The following is a 26517-nucleotide window of genomic DNA, read 5'->3' as shown; positions in this document are numbered from 1 at the left end:
GAAATCACACCCGGGTGAACAGGGTGAACATAGCAACCATGCTCATTTTTTCTGCACAGACTAACAAAGCCAGTTGTAGGAGTGGTTTACACCACTCAAAAAAGTAAAAGTACTCATTATGCAGAATGTCCTATTTTATACGTTTTCAAATCTTTTGAAAATAGCAGTTGGGGGACAATCCAGGCTCGAGTGTGACTTGACATGAAAGCCCCATGAATGCACATAGACACACAGGAAAACCTTTGCACACCAGTCTGTTCTGCTTTTAAACCAAAATCGGTAAACCAGAGGATGTTCTTGTTCCTGTCGGTTTCTGTGAATTGTGTCCTGTAATGTATCTATTTGTAATGTATTGTGGCTGTCTTGTCTGTTTCTTGAACGGTGACGTCATGGACGCAAAACAAATTTCAGTGCAAGCTGACAATAAAGTTGTATCGTATCGTAGATTGACAGTATATACCATCAACACACAAATACACTGAGGGAGGGGAGACCGGCAGACAGTTAAACCATGAGTTAAACCATTGGTTCTCAAAGTGGGGTCCGGCCAGGAACCCCCAGGGGTCCTTGAGGGAGTTCCAGGGGGTCCCCAGCTAAATTATAGATAGTTAGGAACCAAATGGACCCTTATGGGTCTGTAACTCTGAGAGTAAAACTCTCAGAGTAAAATGAACAGTGATTTTACAATTGGAGTCCCAGAGACAGGAATGCCATTAAATGGGGGTCTGAGGCCTATATGCATATCACACTGTTGGGTCCTTGAAATTAAAACGGTTGATAATCACTGCTAGAGCCGTGACAAATCTTCTCTTATGAGGGTCCCTGCATGGCATATGTTTTCAAATGTGGGTGCGCGGGTTATACGTGTCAATTTGGGGGTCCTTGACATGAAAACTTTTGGGAACCACTGAGTTAAACAACGTGCAGTGAACAAACAGGGTGGTATACAGATAGGCAGCTGAGGTCATGCTCTGTTGCATTCCGCAGAGAGAGAGAGAGAGAGAGAGAGAGAGAGAGAGACAGAGACAGAGAGACCGAGAGAGAGAGAGAGAGAGAGAGAGAGAGAGAGGAACAACAAAAGCCAAAGGTGTCAATGACCAACAACAGCTGGGTCTGCTTCCTCAAGAGAGCGGTGTCTGTCTGCAGTGTTGCCATGTCGGCTTATTATAAGCAACTTTGGGCATCTTTTTGTGTAAAGTAGCTTGTAAATAGGCCTATTGGTAGTTGCGGGTTGCGGTTTTGTGGGGCTTGTTTCTAAAGTGTAGTTGCTTATTTGGGCTTGTTTCCTAATGTCGTCTAACTAAACCAGTAGTGATTCTCACTCATGTCAAGGACTTCCGGATTAATGTATTTGTCCAACGACCCTATAAAAACATGTTTTGCCAGGAACCCCCATACAAGATTTGTGTTGAAAATAGCAGAATAGTAGTGTAACAGAGTGGTCCTCTGTTACTTATGTTGCACAGCATATTGGCACTTTATTAACTTGCACAGTTGTATTTTGCAGTAGGGATGTCCCGATACACTTTTTTCGCTTCCGATCCGATCCTGATATCTCAATTTCTGTGTTAGCCGATACCGATACCAAATACCGATACCAGTGTAGTGATCTCATGTTGTGTTTATAGCTATATCTCATGTTGTGTTTATAGCAGACTCCTCACTCAAATGTGCACTTGCAGTTTGGGCAACTCCAAAGCAAACTCCACATGCCCCAACATTTTATTTACCTGCCCTTACCCCTGTGTGGGATCTGTGGTTAGACTGGCATATTCGCCGATACCGATATGACCCGATATGACAAATAAGGGCCGATCCGATACTTTTCCCGATACCGATACAGTATCGGGACATCTCTATTTTGATTTTATTGTTTAATACTGTTTCCTATTTAGCTGAGCTGGCCACTCAGCCAACGAGTTCCACCTGGGGAAATGCTTGGTGATTAACAAACATGAGGGGCAAGTGCAATGATGAGGCTATGTAAAGAGTTGCAAGGAGGAAAGACGAGCAGGAGCCACCAGAGACCGGAGTAGGTCATTAGCTGACCCAGGTGCCATAGCAGTGTCGATTCCAGAGGGAAGGTTGGAGGAGCGGGCTGAGAGGTGGAGGTCTGTTGTCCGGACACAGGCAGCCAGAGACCAGCCTATGGAGGAAGAGCCAGCCAGAGACCAGCCCATGGAAGAAGAGCTCTCATGTTGGCAGCACCAGCTCCAGCAGCGCCACCTTCAAAGACTGACAGGGAGGCCAGGGTGAGCAGACCCCAGGGTGAGCCACAAGCTGCTCCAACTGTCTCCATGTGTTTTAATCGACATGAATAACTAGGAACTACAAGTGAATGCAATGAACTACAACTAAATGAACTACAGTGAACTGAGAACTAGGAGTGTGCGAGGAGTCCCCAGTAGGCTCTACCAAGTGCCAGAAGATTGAGGAACTTGGCGAGGAGGGGTGAGATGTTGCGAGGAGTCCCCAGTAGCCTCTACCAAGTGCCAGAAGATTGAGGAACTTGGCGAGGAGGGGTGAGATGTTGCGAGGAGTCCCCAGTAGCCTCTACCAAGTGCCAGAAGATTGAGGACCTTGGAGAGGAGGGGTGAAATGTTGCAAGGAGTCCACAGTAGCCTCTACCAGGTGCCAGAAGATTGAGGAACTTGGAGGGGGGGTGAAATGTTGTGAAGAAGAGTCCTGTTCCAAGTACCCAGAGGATTGAGGGGCTTGGAGAGGAGGAGGGTAATGTAACAGAGTGGTCCTCTGTTACTTATGTTGCACAGCATATTGGCACTTTATTAACTTGCACAGTTGTATTTTGCAGTCATGATTTTATTGTTTAATACTGTTTCCTGTTTAGCTGAGCTGGCCACTCAGCCAACGAGTTCCACCTGGGGAAATGCTTGGTGATTAACAAACATGAGGGGCAAGTGCAATGTGGGTTATAGATGCAATATGTTTGGGAAGTGCAATAATGTGGAGTTCTATTGTTGAGGTTTGATTGAATGCCTAACAATTGCCTGTGATGTGTTTCAGTTGGGCTGGACCATGTCAGGATAGCAGGGTTAAGATGTGCTGTTGTGATTGCTTATTTATGTTGTAGTGTGAAGGACTTATTATATAACTTGTATAGTTCATGTAGTTCACAGAAACTTGTAACATTTGTATAGTTTAAGGTTATTTATTTATATGTATTTATTGTTTGCTTATTTATGGTATGTTCTCATTTGAAGACACCCCTGTAAATGGTATAGTCCATTCTCATTATTTCCAGCTGGGTATAAAAGGCTGCCATATTGCCAGTGAACTGAAGTCTGTGCTGGGAGTAGAGAGCTTCCTGTATTCATGCCAGTTGGTAGTGCTCTTTGATGAATAAACATACTATTGGTTAACCTTTACCAATGCCTCTGTACTGTTTCTCCAGCCACTAACACGGTCATTCCTAGGCCTCACTCAGACCTTTACTGCATTGCTGTATGCTTGTTGGATGAATGTTGTGTAGTGTCATGGCCGCCCTAATGCATTTCCAATGGGAGTCACATGGTTTGACACAACATTTGTGTTGTATGAGGGGGAGGGACGCAGTCGAAACACAGCCGAAAGCCATAACAGCTTGTAGTCCAAAATGTGGACTACAAACCATGTGACTTCCATTGGAAATGCATTGGGGCGGCCATGACACTACACAACATTCATCCAACAAGCATACAGCAATGCAGTAAAGGTCTGAGTGAGGCCCTACAAGTAGAAGTGGAAGTAGATGTGGAAGGCTCGTCTGAGGACGACCTAGAGAGAGAGAGAGAGAGATCTGCTATCTACTAGCAGCTAGTAGATAGTAGATCTACTATTTTCAAATAGCCTAGTCAGGCTTCCTTTGGGCTTGTTTTCATGGACCTGGTTGCTTATTTCTCTCACAAAATCTGGCAACACTGTCTGTCTGCTGCATGGGGATTCTGGGGAACGCGATACAGTTCCTTTCCCTCTGTTGCACTCACCAGTGGTGGAATAAGTATGTAAGCGTTTTACTTCAATAGTCAAAGTACCAGTACTGCAATGTAGAACTATACTCCGTTACAAGTAAAAGTCCGGAATTCAAAATGTACTTGAGTAAAAGTACGAAAGCATTGGCATTAAAATGTACTTAAAGTACCCCAAATTGCGCAGAATGTTTCGTTTCAAATTTTCAAATGTATAAAAATCTCACAATGAAAAGATTGTAGATCAGCTATTTTCAAATGGCCGAAATGGACATAGGGCTGGAGTGCTTACTGTGTGTTTTGTCATAATAATCCAAATCTACAAAGTAACTAGTAACTAACGTTTTCCAATAAATGTAGTGGAGTAAATTTAAAGTACAATATTTGCCTCTTGAGTTGTAGTGGAGTAGAAGCAAAAGTACTGGAAATACTCACGTAAAGTACAACATTTACAAATACCTCAAAATTTTACTTAAGTACCAGTACTTAAGTAAATGTACTTAGTTACTTTCCACCTCTGTGCACTCACTGACTACAACAGTTTCCATGACATCTGATATCGCAATGAACGCACATGGCCTGCATGTCCAGTCAGTCCGATCGTCTTGACATGACATCAGGAAGCCCTCGAATCTAGACGGCCAGAGGACATGTGTTGCTCTCGCCCAAGTCCCCCGTCCCCCCGTCCCCCGTCCCCCAAAAAAGTGCTTCTTCTCATCTGGCTAGATAAGAAACACAAATACATGACATGACATACATGGGGGAGAGAGAGAGAGAGAGAGAGAGAATTTCTAATTCTCTATGGGAAGGAAGGGGGAGAGAGAGAGAGAAAGAGAGAGAGAGATAACACATTCTCTCATGCTACAATCATTTCCTCCCTCCGGCATGGTTTCTGCCTCGACAGCTAGCTCACCAGCTGAGAGGAGGATGTTGCTGGTGAATATGCCTCGGCAGCAAGTAAATGGAAGATAAGTGACACTGCTGGATTTTTTTTTCTCCCCAGCCTGTCAAAGGGCTGTGACACCAAACCGTACGTCCAACCGGAGGAGGTTGCAACGTCATGCGTTCTGTTCGAGCTGAACATTAGCGTAGGAAGGAGTGAAGATGCAGGGTCATCTAATTCACCTTTAGCAAAGCCCCGCCCTCTACCAGTTAAGACACTCCCACTTGGACACTTTCCAGCCGGGCTCATTCATTCCAATGTAAATATCATGGATTCTACACGTTAAATACTGGTTCATTTTTGGAACTAGACCTTTTTACTTAAGTAAAAGAACCAATGCTACAACATAGAAATACTCTGTTACAAGTGAAAGTCCGGAATAAGCCTATCTCACAGAATTTCCCCGCCCCCCTAAATACGCCCCCTTTCGGGGTTAGTGGTGATAGCGTGAAGTCACCCCATAGACGCTCCATGTTAACAGAGGTAATTTAAGAAGTCTACAACTTTTGTTTTCTCAAGGTAAGGTTTGTTCTATCTGTTCGACCTGATTTACCATCTTGTTTGCTTCATAATAATATTGGTCTGTCACATTTTTACATTAGAAAATGTACTTAGATTCTCCAGAGAAAAAAACGTGTAAATGCTCATGTTAAAGACACCACTATTTACCGGAAGTGGGCGTGGAAAGCGGGCTGTGAGATAGGCCTATTCAACATTTACTTGAGTAAAAGTACAAAAGTTAGTGGCTTCAGAATGTACTTAAAGTACCAAAAGTAAAAGTACTTAAATGTATAATAACATTTTGAAAATAGCAGATATACAAGCTTACTTTCCACCTCCGACAGTGGGTTTCACAACTTAATTAGCAATAGTTACTAAACTTGACAGTTCACTCTATACTCCTTCACACCACAGACTCAACAGCCGGGTTAAACATTTACACCACAAGTTCACAGGGTCTCGCATACTGTACCATACTGTCCAACGAATGGATCTAATCTAAGTAACTAATGGGCATGGTTTACGATTCAGCGCTGAATCGACTGAAGATGATTTTGCAATGCTCGGCGACTTGTTCACCTAAGGTGGCTCAAGTCACCTTCAGGCAGCGCGCCTCCGTCGGTGAAACCGACACCTTTGTCAATCTGATAAAGATATTTATAAAGATATTTTTGGGCCTTTTTCTGCCTTAATAATTGGATAGTGTACTGTACACTAAGGTGACAGGAAATGGGGGGAGTGACACGCAGCAAAGGTCGTCGGGATCGGGACTCGAACTCGCGACGCGCTGTCAGGCTGGATTAGCAGTCTAGGTGCCCGGACCGCTAGGCCGGCCCAGGCAATCTGACTGTTTTTTTGTAACTGTGACATAAACATTTAAAACTGTGTTCTCCATTATTCTAGTAATCTAAAAGCTAATCAAAAGAGCTTCTGTGGGCATCTGTGGGCTCTTTGCCCACAGATGCCGGCATCTGTTTGACCTCTGTTCACCACGGCTCAATGTGAGCTCAATGTGAGTCTCTCTCTCTCTTTCTCTCTCTCTCTCTCTCTCAAAACGCGAGGTGACGTGACGGCGACGGCAAACGGACGGGCACGTGCCAACACGTCCAGCTCTTTGCCCTCTGTCTCTCCTCTCATCATACCAAGCATGTTTTCTCACACAGGCTTTAGGCACCGAACATGTTCTCACAACTCTTCTTTCAGATGATAATAGATAATTTGCAAGTTTTATGTAAGCCCCTGGCCTGCGAGGAAGAATGTATCGGGAAAATCATCATCCCTCCTCCAGTGTTGTGTACAAGTTCAACCACATAGCAGGAAGACATGGTGGCATGACTTAGCGGCCTTTCTATAAAATATATACAGTAAATTCCTTGCTTTATGAGAATAGAGGTATCCAACATGTCTACCCGGGCCCATATGCTGTGTGTGTGTGTGTGTGTGTGTGTGTGTGTGTGTGTGTGTGTGTGTGTGTGTGTGTGTGTGTGTAGACTGGCCACAGGGTAGACCCCATGCTTCAGTCAAAGATATATTGAAGCCAATTAAGCTTCACTCATGTTGCCACATCAAATGGCTGCTCACCAACTTAATGGGACCAGTTGTTTTTGCACGTTATTGTCCCGCCGGTGCGATTTAAGTCTGAAAGACACACATCTGAACCTGTAGAGGTTTAAGCGCATTTCCAGATGTTTCATCCCCTGGCCATCGCTCACATGTGCAACGAATTTCAGAGAGCATTGCCTCGTGGAGCTTTACATCATCCGACATAGGAAATGCATTCACGTTGCAAGGCATATATACGAGCAACTTCAAAAACTGAAAGCTGATGTGAATATTGCATACACAATCACTGGCTGTGGCTCCTCGGCAGCCCAGAGGTGCAGCGGTTCGGTCCGACTGTAATGGAAAACTGTGTGGGCTCCCATTGACGTCGCATCTCAGCGAGCGTCCAAGAACACATGAAAATGCTTTTTGCAATGTCATAACACGGAGACGAGGAGACCGCTACGCCCGTCGACTAACAGCGGCAGATTGTGCTGCAGATCAAACGGGCTCCCGGCCTGGGGCACGTTATATCACATTTCATTTTTGGGCCGAGGCCCTTCATTCATTTCTGACATTTACAGTTGGATCAGCGAGCAGCCCCCCTCTCCGAGGCCTCTTGGCTCTCACTCTGCACTGAGGCCCCGTCAGCGACTCTGGAAAAACCCAGTGCATCTGATTCACATTGCCTGGCTCCACTTGTGTGTTCCGTTTTGGGCCCGTGCCGCTGGAGGAGCAGAGCGGGCCAATTAACAGCCGCCACTCCGAGACGACCATGATGTCATCCTCCCCTCTCTCCCTCTCCACCATAACAGGCTGCAGATGAGAAGGCGGCTTTGCTTCTCCCAGTCCCGGCCCTGTGAGCTTTAAGCAAAGCAGACGACGGGATGAAAATGGCATTGGATATCTATTCTACGAACAATTGCATCTTTCTGGATCTGCTCTCAATTATTGCCAATTACCGCGGTCCCCCATGCGTCACGGGCTGTTAACAGTGCAGCACTCGTCGACTTCAGTCAGTGCGGATAATATCGTGTCATTTATCTCATGCGAGAGAAAGAAAAAAAACACTTAAGATTGATAACAGCCCAAGAGAAACAAATGTGAGAGAATGGCTTTTAAGGCCTGTTGCTGTCATAGTTGTGGGACAGAAGTGAGGCCACCGAGGCAGGACCTCCGTATGGTGTTAATTGGGGCCACGCCCCCAAATACAAAGCACCTGTGATATGCAGTCAGTGTGGCCCTCTGGCCTCCTGCACTGGCCAAGCTGACACACCTTCTTTGTGTGGAAAGCCACAGTCAGCCAACTGTGTGTCCTCGGATATCAAAGGGGAGGTGATGACAATGATGCTGGGAGTGGCCCTCACAAACACTGTGGCACACACACACAGTCACACACACACACAGACAGACGCGTGCAAATCCCAATGCGGCAAAAACACACGCACAGTCGCACGCGCGCACGCACGCACACGCACACACACTCCAGTGAACGTCTTAAGCACAATCCCAGAAGGCCTTGCATTTTGGAGGAAACGAGCATGGAAGCCACATCAGTGGGTCTCTCTCCTCCCTGCAGGGACCTGTGGGCTGCGACAGACCTCCTCTCATTTCCCTATGTAATCTATCTCAAAACGCCCCACAACCACACACTTCATATAGACTCCATGGGCCTCTGCAGGCGACATCTTTCCCCCGAATGAATTTGTCAGTATAGATTCAAGGAGGAGCGAATGAATCCCCCACCGTAAATTTATAGTTGCATGAAGGCAATATGAATGTTTTGAGAATGTCGATTTTATCACCCGAGAGTGCTGTCGACCACCGTCGATTGCTTTCTATTTGATGTAGAAGCAAAGATTGTGTCATAATGTGGGAAGAAGATAAGTGAACCTGGAGCTATGTCAGACGTGAAAATTATAAGGTTCATACAGATGGTACTCCTACACAGTATGCTGAGCAGAAGTCTTACATTACGCAAAGTGACACCAGGTGAAGTCCACTGCCAGCTGACATTCACCACATTCATACACCGATGGAGGAGGCAAAAGCAAAGTTCTTTGTTTACCCAGGGTAAGTGGACTAAGCTCGAGATGCTTGTTTACAGCCACGCCCTGCTCATAGAACATTTCATGGTTGGGGTTCAATGCCTTGCTCAAGGGCACTTCAGCGGTCGTAATTTTAACGTGCCGGTCCGGGGATTCGAACTGGCGACCTTCCGGTATCAAGACCGCTCCGCAAATCGTTCGGCCACCGCTGCCACTAACAGAAACCATGCAACCATGAAACCATGCAAGGCACAAACCTGCACATCGGGAGCAATTAGGGGTTCAGAGTCTTGCTCAAGGACACTAACTCGAACTAAGATCGAACTGGGAACCTTGGGGTTCCCATCCAGCCGCTCTACCGGCCACTCTACCCCTGAGCCACTGCCGCCCATTATCAAGAGTGCAGTCTTTGCTGTGGGAGAGGAAAGAGCTTTGATGGTGAATTCCTCTGTAAATCTTCACAAGCCGTGGTTCAGTTCTAGCTCAGGGGAGGGTCGGTGAAGTGGGGTCAGGCACCTAACCTCAAGTCACATACTGGAGCAGGCTGCATGGAACGAGCCAATTCCCTTTACATATGGGGAAAAAGGTGCTATACATGCTTATGTATAATACTTAATTATAATAAGGTAAGCAAAGTTACCTCTAATTGTGTCCATTTTCAGCCTAAGGTGCTGATATTACAGAAGAACAGAGAAAAGCTACAGGATTGTTGGGAAATGACCACAGACCTTCAGAAGAGAAAACATGCCCAAGTCTCGTCAACCATGCATGTTGAATGGATGGCTAACGATCTGTTAGTAAACGCAGATACATTTATCTCAATCAGCTCTGTATCTCTATCATGACTGCTAGTTTACAATTCATCGTAAGACTGCGTCACTTACAACACTTTGACACATCACGTCAAAATTGACTTTACTCTGCTCGCTATAAGAGGATCTGAATCTTGTCTGAAATGTGTCTTTGGGGCTGTTGTCATACAGACTGCGTGAAGCTATGCCCTGTTTCGCATTCCTCTGCCATCCAACCTCTGTCTCTGCCTGGACTTTCCCACAGAACCCTAAACCCTGTGAATGAGAGTGGGCCTTTGTTTCAGGCATTTTTTATCCTGATCCCGGCAACTTCCCCGTGGTGGAATGCAACAGGAATGCCAGCGCCTGCTACCTGGCATTAGAGAGTCTTTGTCCGGAAATAGGAGAGGCTGAAGCAGAGAACAGGTCAAAGAGGTTTTGACAATGGATCGCTCACTCTCTCTCAAGGTGCCCAGCCCATATTACTGTGCAAATGAACGGCACAACCCCGGGTCAATTTCTGAAACATGGCAAGGTGCACCACGTAGAAGCTAAAACCAAAAAAAATAAGCACTTTGTCTGCAACTAGGCCAGTTTCCCTATGAGATCGCTACAGTACCTGTCACAAGACTTTTTTCCCACTGTACAAATCATTAACTGGCTTGCCGGTGTAGCAACTGATTGGCATGCATACACAAGCACAATTGAAAATGTGTGTGTCGGCTGGCTGCTGCAGTTAACAGGTTGCCATGAGCTTATCGTCGCTGGCTGAGAGCAGTGTTGCCAACCCTCACGAGAGAAATAAGCCAACCCACCTCCAAAAACAAGCCAACTCTTGCGAGAGAAATAAGCCAAATCTCCCCTCGAAAAATAAGCCAAAACAAGCCCAATAATATGGCCTTAAAATCCTAATAAATAAAGATTTGATGCATTTATCAGTATACTATATGTATGTATATAATAATGAATGGGGGGGGGGGGGGGGGGGGGGACAAACCCTCAACTCTGGAAAAAAAACAAGCCAAAAGTTGCAAGAAAGTGGACGTGGCAACCCTGGCTGAGAGTGAGAGCTGGAGCAGAATGGAAGGGGTTAACCTCAAGGTGTAATTCCATTCGTTCCTGTACACTGACACATTGGTTTAACTGTGGGAGGTAAAAGGACTCCATGATTTACAGAACAGGGATTTTGTTTGACACGGTTCAGAGTTTCAGTGTAGTGTTTTAGTTCATTTGCATCAGCAATAATTTATGATGTAACATCCGAGCTTGGTGACATTCACAGAAGATATATGTACCACTTAAGCCCTAAATACTTTGTCATACAACAAATAATGAAAATAGGCTAGTCTAAAAGCTCACAATGCGTGGCATCGAGACAAGTTGTAAGCTTGAAGAGTTGCAATTTATTTTAAAATTCTTAACATTTGTGATTTTCCTTTCTCTTTCAAAATGTTTGGCCTATGTTTGTTTGGCCTAACAACATGGACGGCAGGTTTGAAAGTGGTAAATGACAAATGAATTGTATTGTCATTTGTGTGTAAAAATAAATACATTGTTGGAGAAAAAAAAAGACAAATGAACAAATGACCCGCAGGCTTGCTGCTTACGGTCAGTTTCCAAACCAGGACGTTTTACCAAAAACACATTCTATGATACAAAACGGATCAGCTGTAAGCGTGGGAAAACGTTTGGTCTACATGTCAGAGCAGGAGTTTGCTTTGTGGCGGGTATGCACAGGCACACAGTTAACCCGGGCCCGTCAGTAAAGCCATTTCAGCTGTAATGTGAGCAGGCCCATCTCTGAGACTAGGGCTGATATCGCCCGAGTCCCACAGTCTGATGATGAGGACCTGAGATAAAGGTGCTGAGGGGTAACTAACGACAGACCAAAGCACACATGTCTGGGACATCAGGTCACAAATCCTACAGTTACCCAAGCAGCCTCACTTCCTGGGGAGGACCACCAGAGAGAAAGCCATTACCTAACTGGTCAGTTCAAACAAATCAAGATACAAAGTTTAAGTTAAAAAAAAAATCACACCCGTGTGAAGTGAGGGGCGCTCTTATCATCGTACATCATCATGCATTATCTCATACTGGCCAATCAGAATGCCTGTTGCCACAGATTTACGTCATATTTGGCGGACATTTGACCTAATTTCTCCTTTCATTGTCGATGGCAAATATGAGACGTGTGGGGATAAGATGACGTAAATTTTCCCTTCATTGTCAATGGCATTTAATGTTTGTGTTGCAGACCTTTTGTGGGGACAAAAGCTGTATATGAGGGGCTAGCGGCCCTCAAAAAAAAAAAGAAAGAAAGAAAGAGATAACATGACTCTTTCAAAGAGGGTATGCGCGTGACATCATCATCATACCCGGAAGTTATGCGGGAACCCCTACTGAGTGGCCAAAAACTACTTTCTGGCCATCCAAACGGAAAAGTCCTATCTGATCGCATTAAACTAAGTGAAACAACGTTAAACTCACTTTGCCACTCACTTTTTGCATGCGCATACCCTCTATTATTAACCAGTGAACCAGTTTAATCCAATATTTTGGATTTAACGGACGTGAGGGTGAATACGTCGAGGGTGAATAGACCTAAACACGAACCATTGACTGTAGGTCAAATCCGAACCACGCTTTTCCTTTAGTGTTTTAATTTAGTTATGGCAGTTGGACTGCAACATGCTCTTCCCTAGAAAACCCAGCAGATGTGCTCTTTATTACCCACAGGCCGCCAAACGTCCAAGGGAGTAGAAGTGAACAGGGGAAGAGAGTCTGTTGTCCAGGCCCTCTCGGTCTCTCCAGAGAGGAAAGTTATGAACTCGGTGGGAAAAGATAAGGCCAGTTCCTCGACATGACAGCCCATAAGGGTAGATAAAGAATTCCGCCAAATTCCACACCAGTTAAGTATATTCATAGACAACAGCACTTTTTTTGCAGTCTGAAATTCCCAGCCTATAATGGAAACACTAGCCTGCATTCAGGCCTGAATGTGAACTGAGGGTGACATCTTATAATGTCATAGCCATGAGGTCACCAATCAAAGTACATGCCTTCCAATACTACCAGAAGGTTGCAACACCCGACTGCACCACTGAAGTTGAGAGCTAAAATGGGTGGAAATCTATGTAACGACCATATAGAATTAGGTCATTCCAATAGACCAATAGGATTTTCATTTGTGTGAGCAAACACACATAACTGCGTTCGATGATCTGATTTAACAATTCTTTGACAAAAAGGGAGGAAAAAAAATCTAAGTCATGCTGCAGACATTTGCCTTCGGTTCTTGTTTGCTATTTACGAGCCGACTTCACCATGGTCACCAGCAGCCTTCAGAGAGCGTGCAGAGAGAATCATTTCCTATTCGAAACTACATTATGCAACTACAGGACGAACATACAGTATGAGCTGGTTTGCCACCCCTAAGCAACCAGAGATCTTCTGATAGATAGGTTAGGCAGGATTAAAGTAGATTAGTGACAGTGACATGACAGGGCTTGTTAGTGTATCTTGGGGGTAAGTCAGTCTCAGCATTAAAGCGGGACATGTTTGTTCCCCTCCTTACTGATCTCATAAATATACAACTGAAGGAGCATTCATCAATTCATCCAATTAAAACAGGCAAGTCTATCTTCCATTCATAACTTTCTGTTCTGAAGAACGGAAGAACCCGAGGCTGCTTCAGGAACTACAGTCAAGTTTATTTCCTTTCTATTGTTGTAAGAACAAAAAGAAAACGTGGAACTAGACATGGAAAATAGAAATAATATAAGGCCTCTCTGACTATTCCTGGTGGAAACTAAATTAATTTTTGAAAAACATTATCTGACACAAACTCCACTTCAGGGGGGCTGGAACGTTGGCTGCTTAGAGACATGTCACTCATATTCAAGTCTTTCAAAGTTAGGCACAGCCATTAATCTAGGCCTTAAAATCCACAACGTAAAAATGGGAAAATACAAGAGTTGTTCTCAAATAGCCAAATCCCATTTTCTCCATCATGTCTTATACTCACATAGTAACTGGTAAACACACATCAACAAAACGCTAAAAAGTATTAATGGCCCTCCAAACTTTTATCCAAATAAAACAGGGGGATTCTTAAGTGTTGCCACATTGCTACTTCTATGGAATATCTGCCAAACTCCTCGCCTACATGCCTCCTGTCTCTACGATCTCACAGGGACACCACATAACCACTTGGAATGTAGTTGTCTTTACCTCACTTTTGCTCTGTCAATGCCAGGCAAATGGCATGCGCCCCGCCCCCGGCAATAAGGTGCATTGAGGTGCCATTGAGGTACAGTATAGCCAATTCTAAAAGACTGTCAATGTCCATCCATACAGTGGTCCAAGTAATCATATCCAGGGGTCAGACCTGAAGATTGATCACACAACTACAGACATCAGGCAGCTGTGACTTATACAAACTAAGATGTCCCTTACTCCCTTCAGTCAGGCTTTAAGCGTAGCCTCAAGGTGTGGTACCAGTATCATATGTGTCGGCGTTGTGCCAACGCGTGGCTAGACAGATGGCCATCTAAACTGTGGCGCATGCCTGGCTGCCATCTCCAATTATAATAAAGGAAAATCACATTATAGCACTTGATTAATTATTCAAGGCCTTTTTAACAATGGCTGAAACACTAACCAACACCCACATAATCAGTTATTGTGTATCCCATTGAATTCATCATTGTAAGTATATTGTTCTTGAGTTGTGCTTTGTGTTAAGATAATTGTCTCTCTGGTTCCCGGGAAGGCATATACCAGCTGGGTCACTTACAAAGATACGGATTTAGTTTCTATCGAGTATGGACCTCTTCTTCTTATTCTGAGCACCTGGCCATCTTAGTTACCATTGACTAGCATTATGAAAATAGTATACACGCAATACGCACTGCAAGTAGGGCAACACGCCAAGGGGGGCAACAAAAGTGGGGGCTGCCCCTCCCGTTAGTTCGACAATGCAGTAAGGTTGGCGAACATGCATTAAGGTTGGTGAACATTTATTAAGGTTGGCGAACATGGGCTGCTCTGTGCTTGCGGTTATGTATACATAACATAACATGTAGGTTAGGGTTAAAGATAGGGTTAGTAATGGTCGAACTAACGGGAGGTCGAACCAATGCCACGCAGCCACAAAATGTGCCAAAAAGTGCCAAGACGACCCTCATAATAACAATTTTCTTCATAACGCATGCCCATGTGGGCGTCCTTGCAAATGGCAAAGTAGCCTGCATGAGATAACGCAGTGCTGTCGTCGGGAGGGGGGGGCAGCACAAATAATATGCGAGTAGGGCAACCAAATCGTCAACGGGGTCCCTGTTGACTTCAAGGAAAACATTTGAGTACTTTTTCCACCACTGGCAGCCACTCGCAGCGCTTTAGTTGGACTGTGGGAGGGATATGTACCCCTATAGAGCAAGCAGTGCTTGTGCTTAATGGCACCGGGATGACTAAGCATGGAGGCCCAGTGCCTGTGGCAGCGTGCAGACATGTTCCATTCTGTCAGCGTCCCAGTAGCACACACAGGCACCATCTAACATGGTCCCCCAAACTCTTCCTGGCTAGGAGGAGTGGGAACAATCAGCAAAATGAATCCTTGTGAAACTCTTCTGCAAACAACCTCCCAAGCAAGCATCCACAGTTCCACACTGTGGCTGTAGCATAACAATCTGTCCCTTTTACTCTTAAAGTCTGTCTTTGTTAGTTGGTCAGTTAGTTTTCTTTTTTTTTTTTACATTCACATTTGGTGCCATGTGGCTGTTGGAGCAATGGTGTCCGAGGGCGAAGTTATCAATAGCAGACCGATGACCATGTGACATATTATACAGTATACGCATGCACGAACAGTAAATATTGTGTGAGTGTGGCTAATGGTCTTGTAAGCCTGTGAGAAATAACTGCACTGTCTGGGAGATCTTTTTCTTTTTATTGCTTTGCCAGCGAAAATGGACATAATTTGTTTTCCAAAGTGTGTCATATTTCCCATCAGAGTCAGGAAAATGTACTGAGTCAATGTCTTCCTGCAGGTATTTCCCCCCCCAAAAAACAATGAATATCTGAGCTAAGCATTCTCCTCAAACCATTCAAACCAACTCCACAGTATCATACAGTGCTTTCACAATGTGTGTGGTCTGGTCTGGGCTCAGAGAGAAACCTGTCACCAGTGCTTTTGAATCTTTACCTCCACCTAGTGGGCTTTGCCAGAAGAACATATAAGTACAATAACCCTTGTTTAGGTTTAGCCTCCTCCACAGTGGGACCTTTTCCACCACCACCAGAAGAACTTTGGTTCTAGAACTGGTTTCGTTTTAGGGACTCTTCCGGGTTTTTACACAGCTAGTGGATGGAAGTGCGACTGCAACTTGCAGAGTTCGGCAAAAAAACGGAAACGTGAGTTTATATCACATCTGCATCTTCCAACCTGAATAGTGACGCCCAATTTGGTTCCCACTTCAGGGCAAGAAGATGTATTTTTTTGGTTCCAGTTCCGAACCAACTTTTAGGGATCTGAACCAATTCATTTGGTGCAAAATTAGACCGGAAGAAAAGAACGGAACCGGTTCAATCCTGGTGGAAAAGGGGCCAGTGTGAGGAACGTAAAATAAAACATACTCACAACCTTTAAAGCAGAAGACCCAAATTAAATAAAGAGTCTAAATCAAAATACAGCACATGCAAATTCAATTAACCATTTTGAGTTAATCCGTTTTCCTATTTGGATCACGTACACGGTGTCACCCTGTAGTGACTGAGTGGTGCACCTTGGGCACTAACTTTCCACTTTAGTAGTAGAATATGGCATTCTAATGACGTAAGTCTGCATCCGAGCAGACTTGAGAAAGAGCCTCGCTCCGCAAAATTCACAAGCAAAAAAAGATTACTGAATCAGACTATTAACGTGGGAAGTTTGGAAAATGTGTTTACAACACCCAACATATTGGTGTAAACAGCTTGGTGAATCCGGCCCAACTATCTTTGTGCACTATAGACCACTGTTTCCCAAACACTGGGTCTGGACTCTTTTTAGTCATCTGAAATTTTAGTCTTAGTCGGCTAAATATGAAAAACCTTAGTGTTAATTCTTAAAGCAAATTCTGAATTAGTCTTAGTCTTTTGAACACACAACATAGTTTTAGTGAAATTGTTTAGTCTTATGCTGCATTCACATGGGATCAGGCAAGTGGTAGACGGCAAACCGAAGTGATTTTCGTGGACGGGAGCAGGGCGGTAAATGGAACAGTACGGCACGGCAGCCAGAACCGGCAACGGTAACGGCAGACGGCATCAATGTTAAACTATTTCATCTTTTTACCGTTCCGTGCCGCCCAGCAGGTTTGCTGTTTGCCGTCTACCCCTTGCCTGATTCCATGTGAATGCAGCATTAGTCTCAACAAAATGAACACTGATCTAAACAAGATATATATCGGCATGTTTCGTACTTTCAAGTTTATGTTTACGCAAAATAAAGTTTAACAAGTGCAAGTTTCTTTCAGGTGTCCATTTTTTCCGACCTCAACCACTCGAGCGCTCTGAGGTGGGAAGGAAGTAGGGAGTTCCAAGTCGGAAACTTCACGGTTCCCACTTGGCATGAACGCACCATATTCCATGACTCCAGCATGTCCATTCTTCAGCCTGAACACTTGGGCTGCTCTCCTTCTTCTTCGCTGTTACTTCTTCTATACAGTAACATGTAGGCTGTGGTGTCACTGTTGAAAAGTTATTTTGTTGTACTTTTAATTGATACGTTTGATGTTAAAGGTATAGTGTGTGACTGTGAAATGATATTTTTTGGTTAAAACAAAAAGGTTAAAGCTAAATATTCAGATTGCTAAAGAGCCTTTGTGGGGGGGAGGGAGGGGGGGAGCTCTCCATCTCCTTAATAAACAGACAATATTTCTTTCAGGGTCGGTTGCCAATGTCCAGCCATTGCAAGCAGGAGAGAGTACGCACTTATCAACTTAAAATGTATAGTGCTCCAATTCTAATTGTCTTCTAAATTGTCACAACCTCTCGTCTCTCTTGCTGATTAGATCAAATTGGTATCCAGACATGGAAATGCATTTTCTGTTTACTAACGAACTGGAGACAGGGTGACCCCTGTTACTGAACAAACACTCTAGTCTATAGCAATGATTGATATCAGCAGAATATAGAGGTAGTTAACACTTAGACCCCATTTAGACTGAGACGTTTTAAAATATATCACGGAGTCGGTGTCAAAAAGTTGATCGTATACACTTAATCGAATCAATTAATCTATGTGTCTACACTAATACAACCAAAACCGCAACCGGCCCTGAATGCGCCTGTAGTATATATGGCCAGTCTGTAGGTGGTGCTGTAGCACTAGCTGGCACAAAGCCTCAAAAAGAGAGAAGAAGACATGATGCCAGTGTTGCCATGTCTGTTTATTATAAGCGACTTTGGGCTTCTTTTTTGGCTTGTTAAGTGTATAGTTGATTATTTGGTCTTGTTTCCTATGATATGATTTTATTTTATTTGATTTAGCACATTATACAAACTAAATAATGAAACATACAAAAATACAGAAAAGGGAAAGTGCCTGGTTGAGGCAAGTAGCCCAATGGGCTACCTGTAGAGGCTACAAGATAGACTACAATAAAACATTTAGGTTTAGGACATGATTTTATAGATTTTCCTAAATACATGATTGGACTATATTAAAAAAAAGTATAAAGTATTCTAATTAAAAAATATAACACTTAATCTACAGTAAGAGAACAAACATATTTATTGTAATCTGGTCAATCAGAATGTTTGTTGTTCTGTTTTAAAAATATTCCACATTTGTCACTTTGTTTTCCATGATATATATTTTTAAATATCAGATCTACAAGCTCACAACGTGTCACATCACGACGCAAACTTGTAGATCTGCAGTTCTCAAATAACCTGGTCGCTTTTGGGGTTGTTTTCATAGACCTGGTTGCTTATTTCTCTCACACAATCTGGCAACACTGCAGACGCTCCGATGTAAACAAAAACAGACAGGAGAATGCTATTCTCCATGTCCACTTGTTGCCGACGGTGGTGGTGTGTAGGAGCAGTACATTCGCTGTAAAAGCCCTAACTATTAACTATTTTCTGCAGGACAAATGCAATGTATACAAGCTGGGTGCTGCCATCTTTGTTTATTATTGTTCGGGGGTGGCGCATGCGTCTTAAAACACATGTGGGCTCTTGCGTCATCGGTTCAGGAAATATGCGGATTCGGACGTCCACACAGTGGCGCAAAAGTTGCGGTTTCATATTTATCCACTCTGGGACCCGGTTTAAAAAATGAACAGATTCATTCACCGTTTTGGTCGGCAGTGTGTAGATGAAAGGGCAAAACGATAAAAAAGTTATGCGGTTTGACTGCGGATCGTCTCAGTGTAAACACCCTCTTATTTTAACAAAAGAAAATCACTTTTAAAATAATAGCAACTGAAATATTTACTTTACCTGTGTCCTCCATATGAGCGCTGTACCTCCTCCCAGCTGGCCTGGGTGTTGACACAAGAAATAAATGAGACAAACATTGATTTATAATAATGTTATTTAAATAATAAATATATTGTTTTTTTATTCACAGAGAGAAGCTCAGTCTCAGTCTGACACACTGACACACACACACACACACACACACACACACACACACACACACACACACACACACACACACACACACACACACACACACACACACACACACACACACACACACACACACACACACACACACAATTTCTAAAACAAACTTCAAAATCTTAAAATCCTTTCAGAAGATGAAGACCTACCTGTTTTACATGGCTGTCATCTGCATAGTGCCAGCTTTGGTCCCCCTTGTGACGAACATAGGCAGTGTAGTGTCCAAACATTACAGTGCCAGAGTGCACTATCACCGCATACAACATATATCTGCCTTCAGTCTGAAAGAACATAAATATAATAATAATAATAATAATGCAAAAAAGGTAACACCATACGGTACAAACAATCTCCAGATCCAATATTATATATATATATATATGAATACAATATTTGGATCCGAGATGCAGTGGAGTAGAAATAAACTAAAAATACCTCAAAATTGTTAAGTAAATGTACTGTACTTAAGTTACTTTCCACCACCTCTTTGTAGAAAATAACTGATCTACAAGCTGCCTCACAGCAGCACAACAGGTTGTGAGCTTGTAGATGGGCTATTTTCACTAAATGTTCACCCCAGCACAGGGTTCACGTCACTTCTTAGACTTATATAGCATTTGAAACAGACTTATAGCATGTCATGTAGACAGCACAATAAGTGCATTGTATGTAGTCATAGCACTTCATAGTATATATGTACAGCATAGTATAGCATATATGTATAGTTTATATGTATAGTGTCATTATATAGATATGTTCTAGTTATAGTTTATATGTATAGTGTCATTATATAGATATGTTCTAGTCACGTTCTTAGCTTACGCATGTTTCGCGATAAATGCATTTTACATATGTGATGTATTCCCATGCTTTTTGTTCTTGCTTAATGTAAGTCGCTCTGGATTAAGAGCGTCTGCTAAATGCCTAAATTGTAAATTGTAAATTGTTAAATAAGCACCTTGACGTAGTTCCTTGAAAATGTCTCTTCTGTCAGGATCTGCAAACAGTCGAGGGTTTCCGGAAAAGCAACTCTGCAGTTAAGTTTTGTGATGTTGCCACGAGAATGACGAAATCTCTTCAGGTGCACACACAGAACGGAGGGCATGGAGAGCAGTCTGAGACCCTAAAGGGACAGAAAGTGTTGTTTGGGAATGCTGGTCAATACTTATATGGCTATATAGTAACATCCTGAGAGTTCATCGAACACTGAGAGCACAAATGGCAGACCTACAAGCTCTTAGCTTGTAGGTCTGCTATTTTTCAATAGCTAAAGTGTGACATAAACATAATGTTAAAACACCAAAAGGGGTTCCCACCAAAAATGGCTTAACTCTCAGGATAGATCGTATCAATGGAAAAGAACACACCTGTTTAGATGGGGTCTTTTTTGCACACTGTGCACAATAGCAAATGTTACTTCCCCGAAGCTCCTGGAGTTCGAAGAAAGATATCATGCAGCTTTCCTGGGAAAAAAATAAAAAAGGAATACAGGAATTAGTGTCAGCTAAAAATTGTATTGGTAACCCAACTGGAAAAGCATCTGTGTCAATTTTGATTTTAGTCGGCTATTAAAATAAAAAATAAAAGGAAGCTCCGCACACTCAAATCTGTGCACAATCAATTACATTTATTTGCAAGCTTTCGGTCTACACTGACCTTCTTCAGGCATAGACCGAAAAGCTTGCAAAATAATTGATAGTGCACAGTTTTGAGTGTGCGGAGCTTCCTATTATTGTTTCTTCATTATCCTTTTGTGACTCCAGCACCTGACTTAAGTTTTTTCAGCAGATGAGCGGTGTTTTTTTTACATTTTTGTCTGAGTTGGCTATTTTTTTTGCTCATTTTTTTTCCTCTTTTTTTTAGTGCCTTTTTTTCCTTTTTTTTAATGTATTTTTATTGAGGCTCTGAGATTTCACAACTGTTGTTGGCTATTTAAAAAAAAGCAGATAGCAGATATAAGTTCACAGCGCGTCACTTTGTACCGTGCTGTGAGCTTGTATATCTGATATTTTTGAAGGAAAAAAAAACTAATCTTGAAAGTGTTACAATTTTTGAATAGTAGGGTATGCGCGTGACATCATCATCATAACGTTATGCGGGAATGCATACTGGGGATTGCATTAAATTACGTTAAACGACATTACACTCACTTTGCCACTCGATTTGCCACTCACTCACTTTATGCATGCGCATACCCTCTATTGTACAAATACAAATCTTCTCTTCTGGGGGTCCCTGCCACAAAATGCTTTCACATAGGAGGTCCGCGGCCATACTGTATTCAATATATCAATTTGGCACGAAAAAGTTCGGCCTCAGGTCTTAATGGGTTTAGTTAATTAGGGCCAAAATGACTGAATCCCAGTCATTTATGCGATAATAATGGTCTCACCAGGGTGTTGTGACCCTCATGTATGTGCAGAGGGAGACTGAGCAGGTAGCTGGCCTCAGACTGGACGTGACCGCATTCCAAACACTGAAGGTGATTTTCAACTGAAATCTTGTATAGACGCTGGATATCAAGAGCCTAGAGAAGAGCAGATACCGTTAAATGCCAATGCCAATTAATAGCAGTGGCTAAATGTAAATAAACAAGGATGTCATAATTTGAAAGAAAAAGAAAGAAAGAAAGAAAAACAACAACAACCAACCACTTCTTTGACATCCATCTGTTGATCCATTAAGTTCAGAATAGCGAGGAACACCTCATCAGCATCATGCTGGATATAAACTACTTTACAAAGAAAAACATGTTGATATCTGTAAAGCTTAAATAGCATGTGACAATGACAAGCAATATACTTTATAGTTTAAATACCCCAAAGTAGATATATAGGGTAGGTAAGTGCTCATGCATACGTCGAATGTGGTTTTTGTCCAGGCAGCGCAGGAAATCTGCATGAGGAGCAGGCTGGGACTGGTCACTCTGCAAGGCTCGAAGGACTCTCTTTAGTTGTCGGGGGACATTATAACTGTCCGTATGGTCCATACGGTCTGGTTCCCACCTTTGTAGAATGTGAAATGAATAATCATATCTATGATGTCTTTGTTAAGGCTCATTCATAGTCTGGATTTTCGGTGGTGAGGTGACCACCGCTCCGGTGGTGAGGTGACCACCGGAGCTGAAATAACATTGAGCGGTGGTGAGTAAAAACAGAGACGGGCTGGGGCGGTGGTTTGCTCTTCACTGCGGCTCGTGGCGTCATGTTGTAGTTCGGTGGTCACCTCACCACCGAAAATCCAGACTATGTATGAGCCTTTACTGTACATAACATTGTCTAGTTAGTTATCCAGGATGGTAACCACTATGGAGATACTGTGACGACTGTGTGGACTTACTTGTCTAGTATGTTTGTCAGTTCCCAGGTAGCAGAGAAAGACTGCAATAAAGCGTTCACGCAGCAGGACAGACCATAGTTCCCGAGACCTCGTATCCCTGCAATATCACACCAGTCAGTGCATCTTTTGTCTAGATATTTTAGACAAATCATTTCAAGGTACCTGTAAATGCTGCATTTTATTCCAAAACACAGCATTACATACTGAATAGCAACACAACATAACATAACATGTGATTTTCTTTAGTTAAGATAAGCATTTCATATCTCATAAGTGCTAACTGTGGAATGCACTTCCCGTTGCAATCAGAACTGCAGCATCACTCCCGATCTTCCGCCGTAGTCTGAAAACCCACCTTTTCAGACTCCATCATGGCCCATAGCACTTACCCTACCCCCTTAGACAGCACTTCTTAGACTTATATAGCGTTTGAAACAGACTTATAGCATGTCATGTAGACAGCACAATAAGTGCATTGTATGTAGTCATAGCACTTCATAGTATATATGTACAGCATAGTATAGCATATATGTGTAGTTTATATGTATAGTGTCATTATATAGATATGTTCTAGTTATAGTTTATATGTATAGTGTCATTATATAGATATGTTCTAGTCACGGTCTTAGCTTACGCATGTTTCGCGATAAATGCATTTTTTTACATATGTGATGTATTCCCATGCTTTTTGTTCTTGCCTATTGTAAGTCGCTCTGGATTAAGAGCGTCTGCTAAATGCCTAAATTGTAAATTGTAAATTGTTATAAGTACCCTACTGTTTGTTCAGAAACCGGGGTCTCCTTAGACTCCTTGCCTCTCCAGCTCTTTACAGAAAATGAAAATAGAAAATACCAATTTTAGAGAATTTGAAAGTGAAGTGTACTCTTTCCTGATGGGCTAAACTGTATTTTCTGTTTATTGAAGAGCTGGAGACAGAGGGAGGCTCCTGTTAATGAACAAACACTCCAGTGAGTCTATACGATTACTATCAAAATATAGGGCTTTAATCAACAAAAAAAGAAAAAAAAGTTTTGTTATAACCAAAGAAATCTCACTAACAGTGACCCTACACACACCTCTAAATCTAAAAATATTAAAATATATATAGTGTTTGTTCAGTAATATATGGGTGTACCGGTAGTACGTTTTTGAGTGGTGCAACCACTCCAAGGAACAGCTTTGTCCATATGGGACTATGTGACTGTCACTATGTTTAGAGTACCAATAGGGGGTGCTGTTGCACCACTCGCTTCAGACTGGTCTGATTTTTTTATTCCTAGGATAGCTCAGGAAAGGAGCGCTCGTTTTCGACCCCTACTAGTAGTAGGGCAGTAATAGCCAAGGAAAGCGCCGCCCGCGCGGGCGGAACTTCACCTAATACAAACACGAAACCCCATTCTGCCAGCTGCCTCGCTAGCCTAAATACTTGCGTGACGGTACAGGTACACTGTACCCTAGCTCTGGAACATGACTGTCATGACTTATGACGAGTCATGGGAACCACGCCCCCCTAGTGGCGAAAAATAAAACTTCTGGAAACTCAAATTATGGGAACCATGGCTAGCTCCCTCCCTGTCTATCCAGCATTTTCAGCTGCATTGCCAATTTCAGCCAATCAGGAAAGTGTAGCCTATGAATATCAGGCTCAGCTTCAACTTTACAGTCAGTGTTCCAGTTTAATCTGAATCTGTGTACATTCTCTCTGAATCCTATTATTGGATGAAATTGGTATCCTGAGCTGACCCAAAAATGCATTTTCTGCTTAGAGCTGGAGACGTGGATCTCCTGTTTGCTGAACAAACACTCCATGATTGTTAAATACCATTACCAGTAGAATGTATAGCTATTTAATTAGTTCGCATACCATTCAATAAATGAAAAGACAACATTACCACTTACCAGAATACCTTGTGTAACGAGGATCAAACCACTTAAAGCCACTTCCTCCCATATTCCATGAATACCAACGGGACATGTCACTGATATTGAAGAGCAGGCACTATATGGGCAGCAACCAGCAAGTGTAGAGCTGCTGCAGAAACATTACTAGCAAGCGAGTAGCATGGTTACTTTCAGTTTCTATTCCGTTAAAACGAAACCTAGTTCAAACCTACCGATGAGGAGGATGAGAGGTGTAATCGCGATGGAAAAGGCGCCCGTTCGTAATGCTGGATCGTAACAAATATTACACCAATACGAGCCGAGACTGTAGCCAGTGCCACATAGTCAGACCAGTGTGGTTTTCATTCAATCCCCATGGGTTCTTGTGAGAATGGGACGGCTCTCTTTATTTTGTTATAGCCTGCCTGGTATATTGCCGGCAGACTATTGGTTATAAGAAAACAAAGGCAGCATAAAGAGAGAATTAATTTATTGTCTACACATTAATTCTGGATCTGGACCAAATTATACATCAGATCAAACCAAATTATGTTTCCAAATGTTCTTACTTTTTGGGGTTCCAATAAAAAGGGGGGGGGGGGGGATCACTTTTCACCAGGTCATACACCTGTGAAGTTGGCACCCCATTATGATGAAAACATTAATAAAAATGGTGTACTTTAGTGCTGGATTTGTGCTGAATTGTGCTGTACATTTCATAATTTGTGCTGGTATCATTTTTTAGATAATTTAAGTTGTTTCCTACTGTCTGTTTTCATCATATGGGGAATAATGGAGTGCCAACATCACAGAGGTGTACAAGTACCTCAGGATCATCACATTATGCTGCTTGCTTGCCATGTTGTGGTTCTAAAATCCTGTAGCTTCAAACACAGGAGAGCAGATGGTTCTCTTCTTGGCTCTCCTTGAATATTTGTGGAGATGACCGATTTATCCAAGTTGTGCCTCGATTTCCTTGATGCATAACAGGTGCGCAGCCACACCCAGCTCTGAGTCCCTATAGTCCTATACTCCCCTTATAGTTTGACTCAGGCCAAAGTCGATCAAAGTGCGCACTTTAAATCAGTCAATCTCATTAGTTTCACTGTTTCAGTGTAAAATAAATACCTATAAAATGCAATACATAACATATCATGTGGCCTCTCTCCATTTAAGCAAGTTCCTGGATTTAAAGAAAAAGTAGGCAATATTAGGAGTGATTCCTTTGAATGTCAATTACTTTGGACTGGAGTGATCAATATCTGGAGTGAATAGTAAACAGCATAGGTCAGGACATAACATCACATCTGTTTCATAGTTTTAACCAAGTTATGAAAAGGAGCATTCAACTGAGCAAGAGACAGATTTCACTCAAATAGGGAAAGGCAGTTTCCATCTGGTTTACATTGCATTGTTAACACATTTTTCTTGGGGAGGGGTTATGAGAAATGGATCACTTCCCAACTCACTTTTGTTGCCATTGAATAGAAAGGCAGACAATCACTCTAACCTGGCATACTAAACTACACATGTATTATCTCAAATAGGATATGTGAGGTTTCACATGTTCTAGATTCAGAATCAGAACATGCCTTGCCTGGCACATTAAAATTCATACACACTATGACAAAAAGACAAGGGAACATGCTCAAGTACTAATTGGGAAAGATGGAAGATTACTGTGATAGAACTGGCAAGGAATTTCTCATATTCCGGAGACCGGAACCAACTTCTGAGACAGAACAAAGCTTATAAACGCATAACATTTTGTGGTCCATAACATACATACATCTTTCTCCCATTCACCGCCGAGCAGCTCCAGATATACGAACCGA

General features: G+C 42.8%; 1 protein-coding gene across 2 annotated transcripts; it reads right to left on the bottom strand.

Annotated features, from left to right (window-relative positions):
* Nucleotides 1-15725: 15725 nt before the first annotated feature.
* usp18 (ubiquitin specific peptidase 18) lies at nt 15726-24879 on the bottom strand. Of its 2 annotated transcripts, none has more exons than XM_079494854.1 (10): nt 24701-24879; nt 22802-22898; nt 22322-22467; nt 22114-22196; nt 21855-21989; nt 20830-20925; nt 20421-20585; nt 19612-19743; nt 19277-19317; nt 15726-17517 (listed from the first exon to the last, which is right to left on the bottom strand). In XM_079494854.1, the coding sequence occupies exons 1-10, from the start codon at nt 24774-24776 to the stop codon at nt 17439-17441; spliced, it is 1050 nt and encodes a 349-aa protein (XP_079350980.1). In that variant the 5' UTR covers nt 24777-24879; the 3' UTR covers nt 15726-17438. The 2 variants fall into 2 exon arrangements, with proteins under 2 accessions (XP_079350980.1, XP_079350981.1); XM_079494855.1 differs by having other exon boundaries at nt 22114-22193.
* Nucleotides 24880-26517: the final 1638 nt, after the last annotated feature.

The sequence above is a fragment of the Electrona antarctica genome (genome assembly GCF_951216825.1).
Source record: "Electrona antarctica genome assembly, chromosome: 23".
NCBI classification, from domain to species: Eukaryota; Metazoa; Chordata; class Actinopteri; order Myctophiformes; family Myctophidae; genus Electrona; species Electrona antarctica.
The sequence above is the reverse complement of the archived record's forward strand: the minus strand, read 5'-3'. Positions and strand labels throughout refer to the sequence as shown.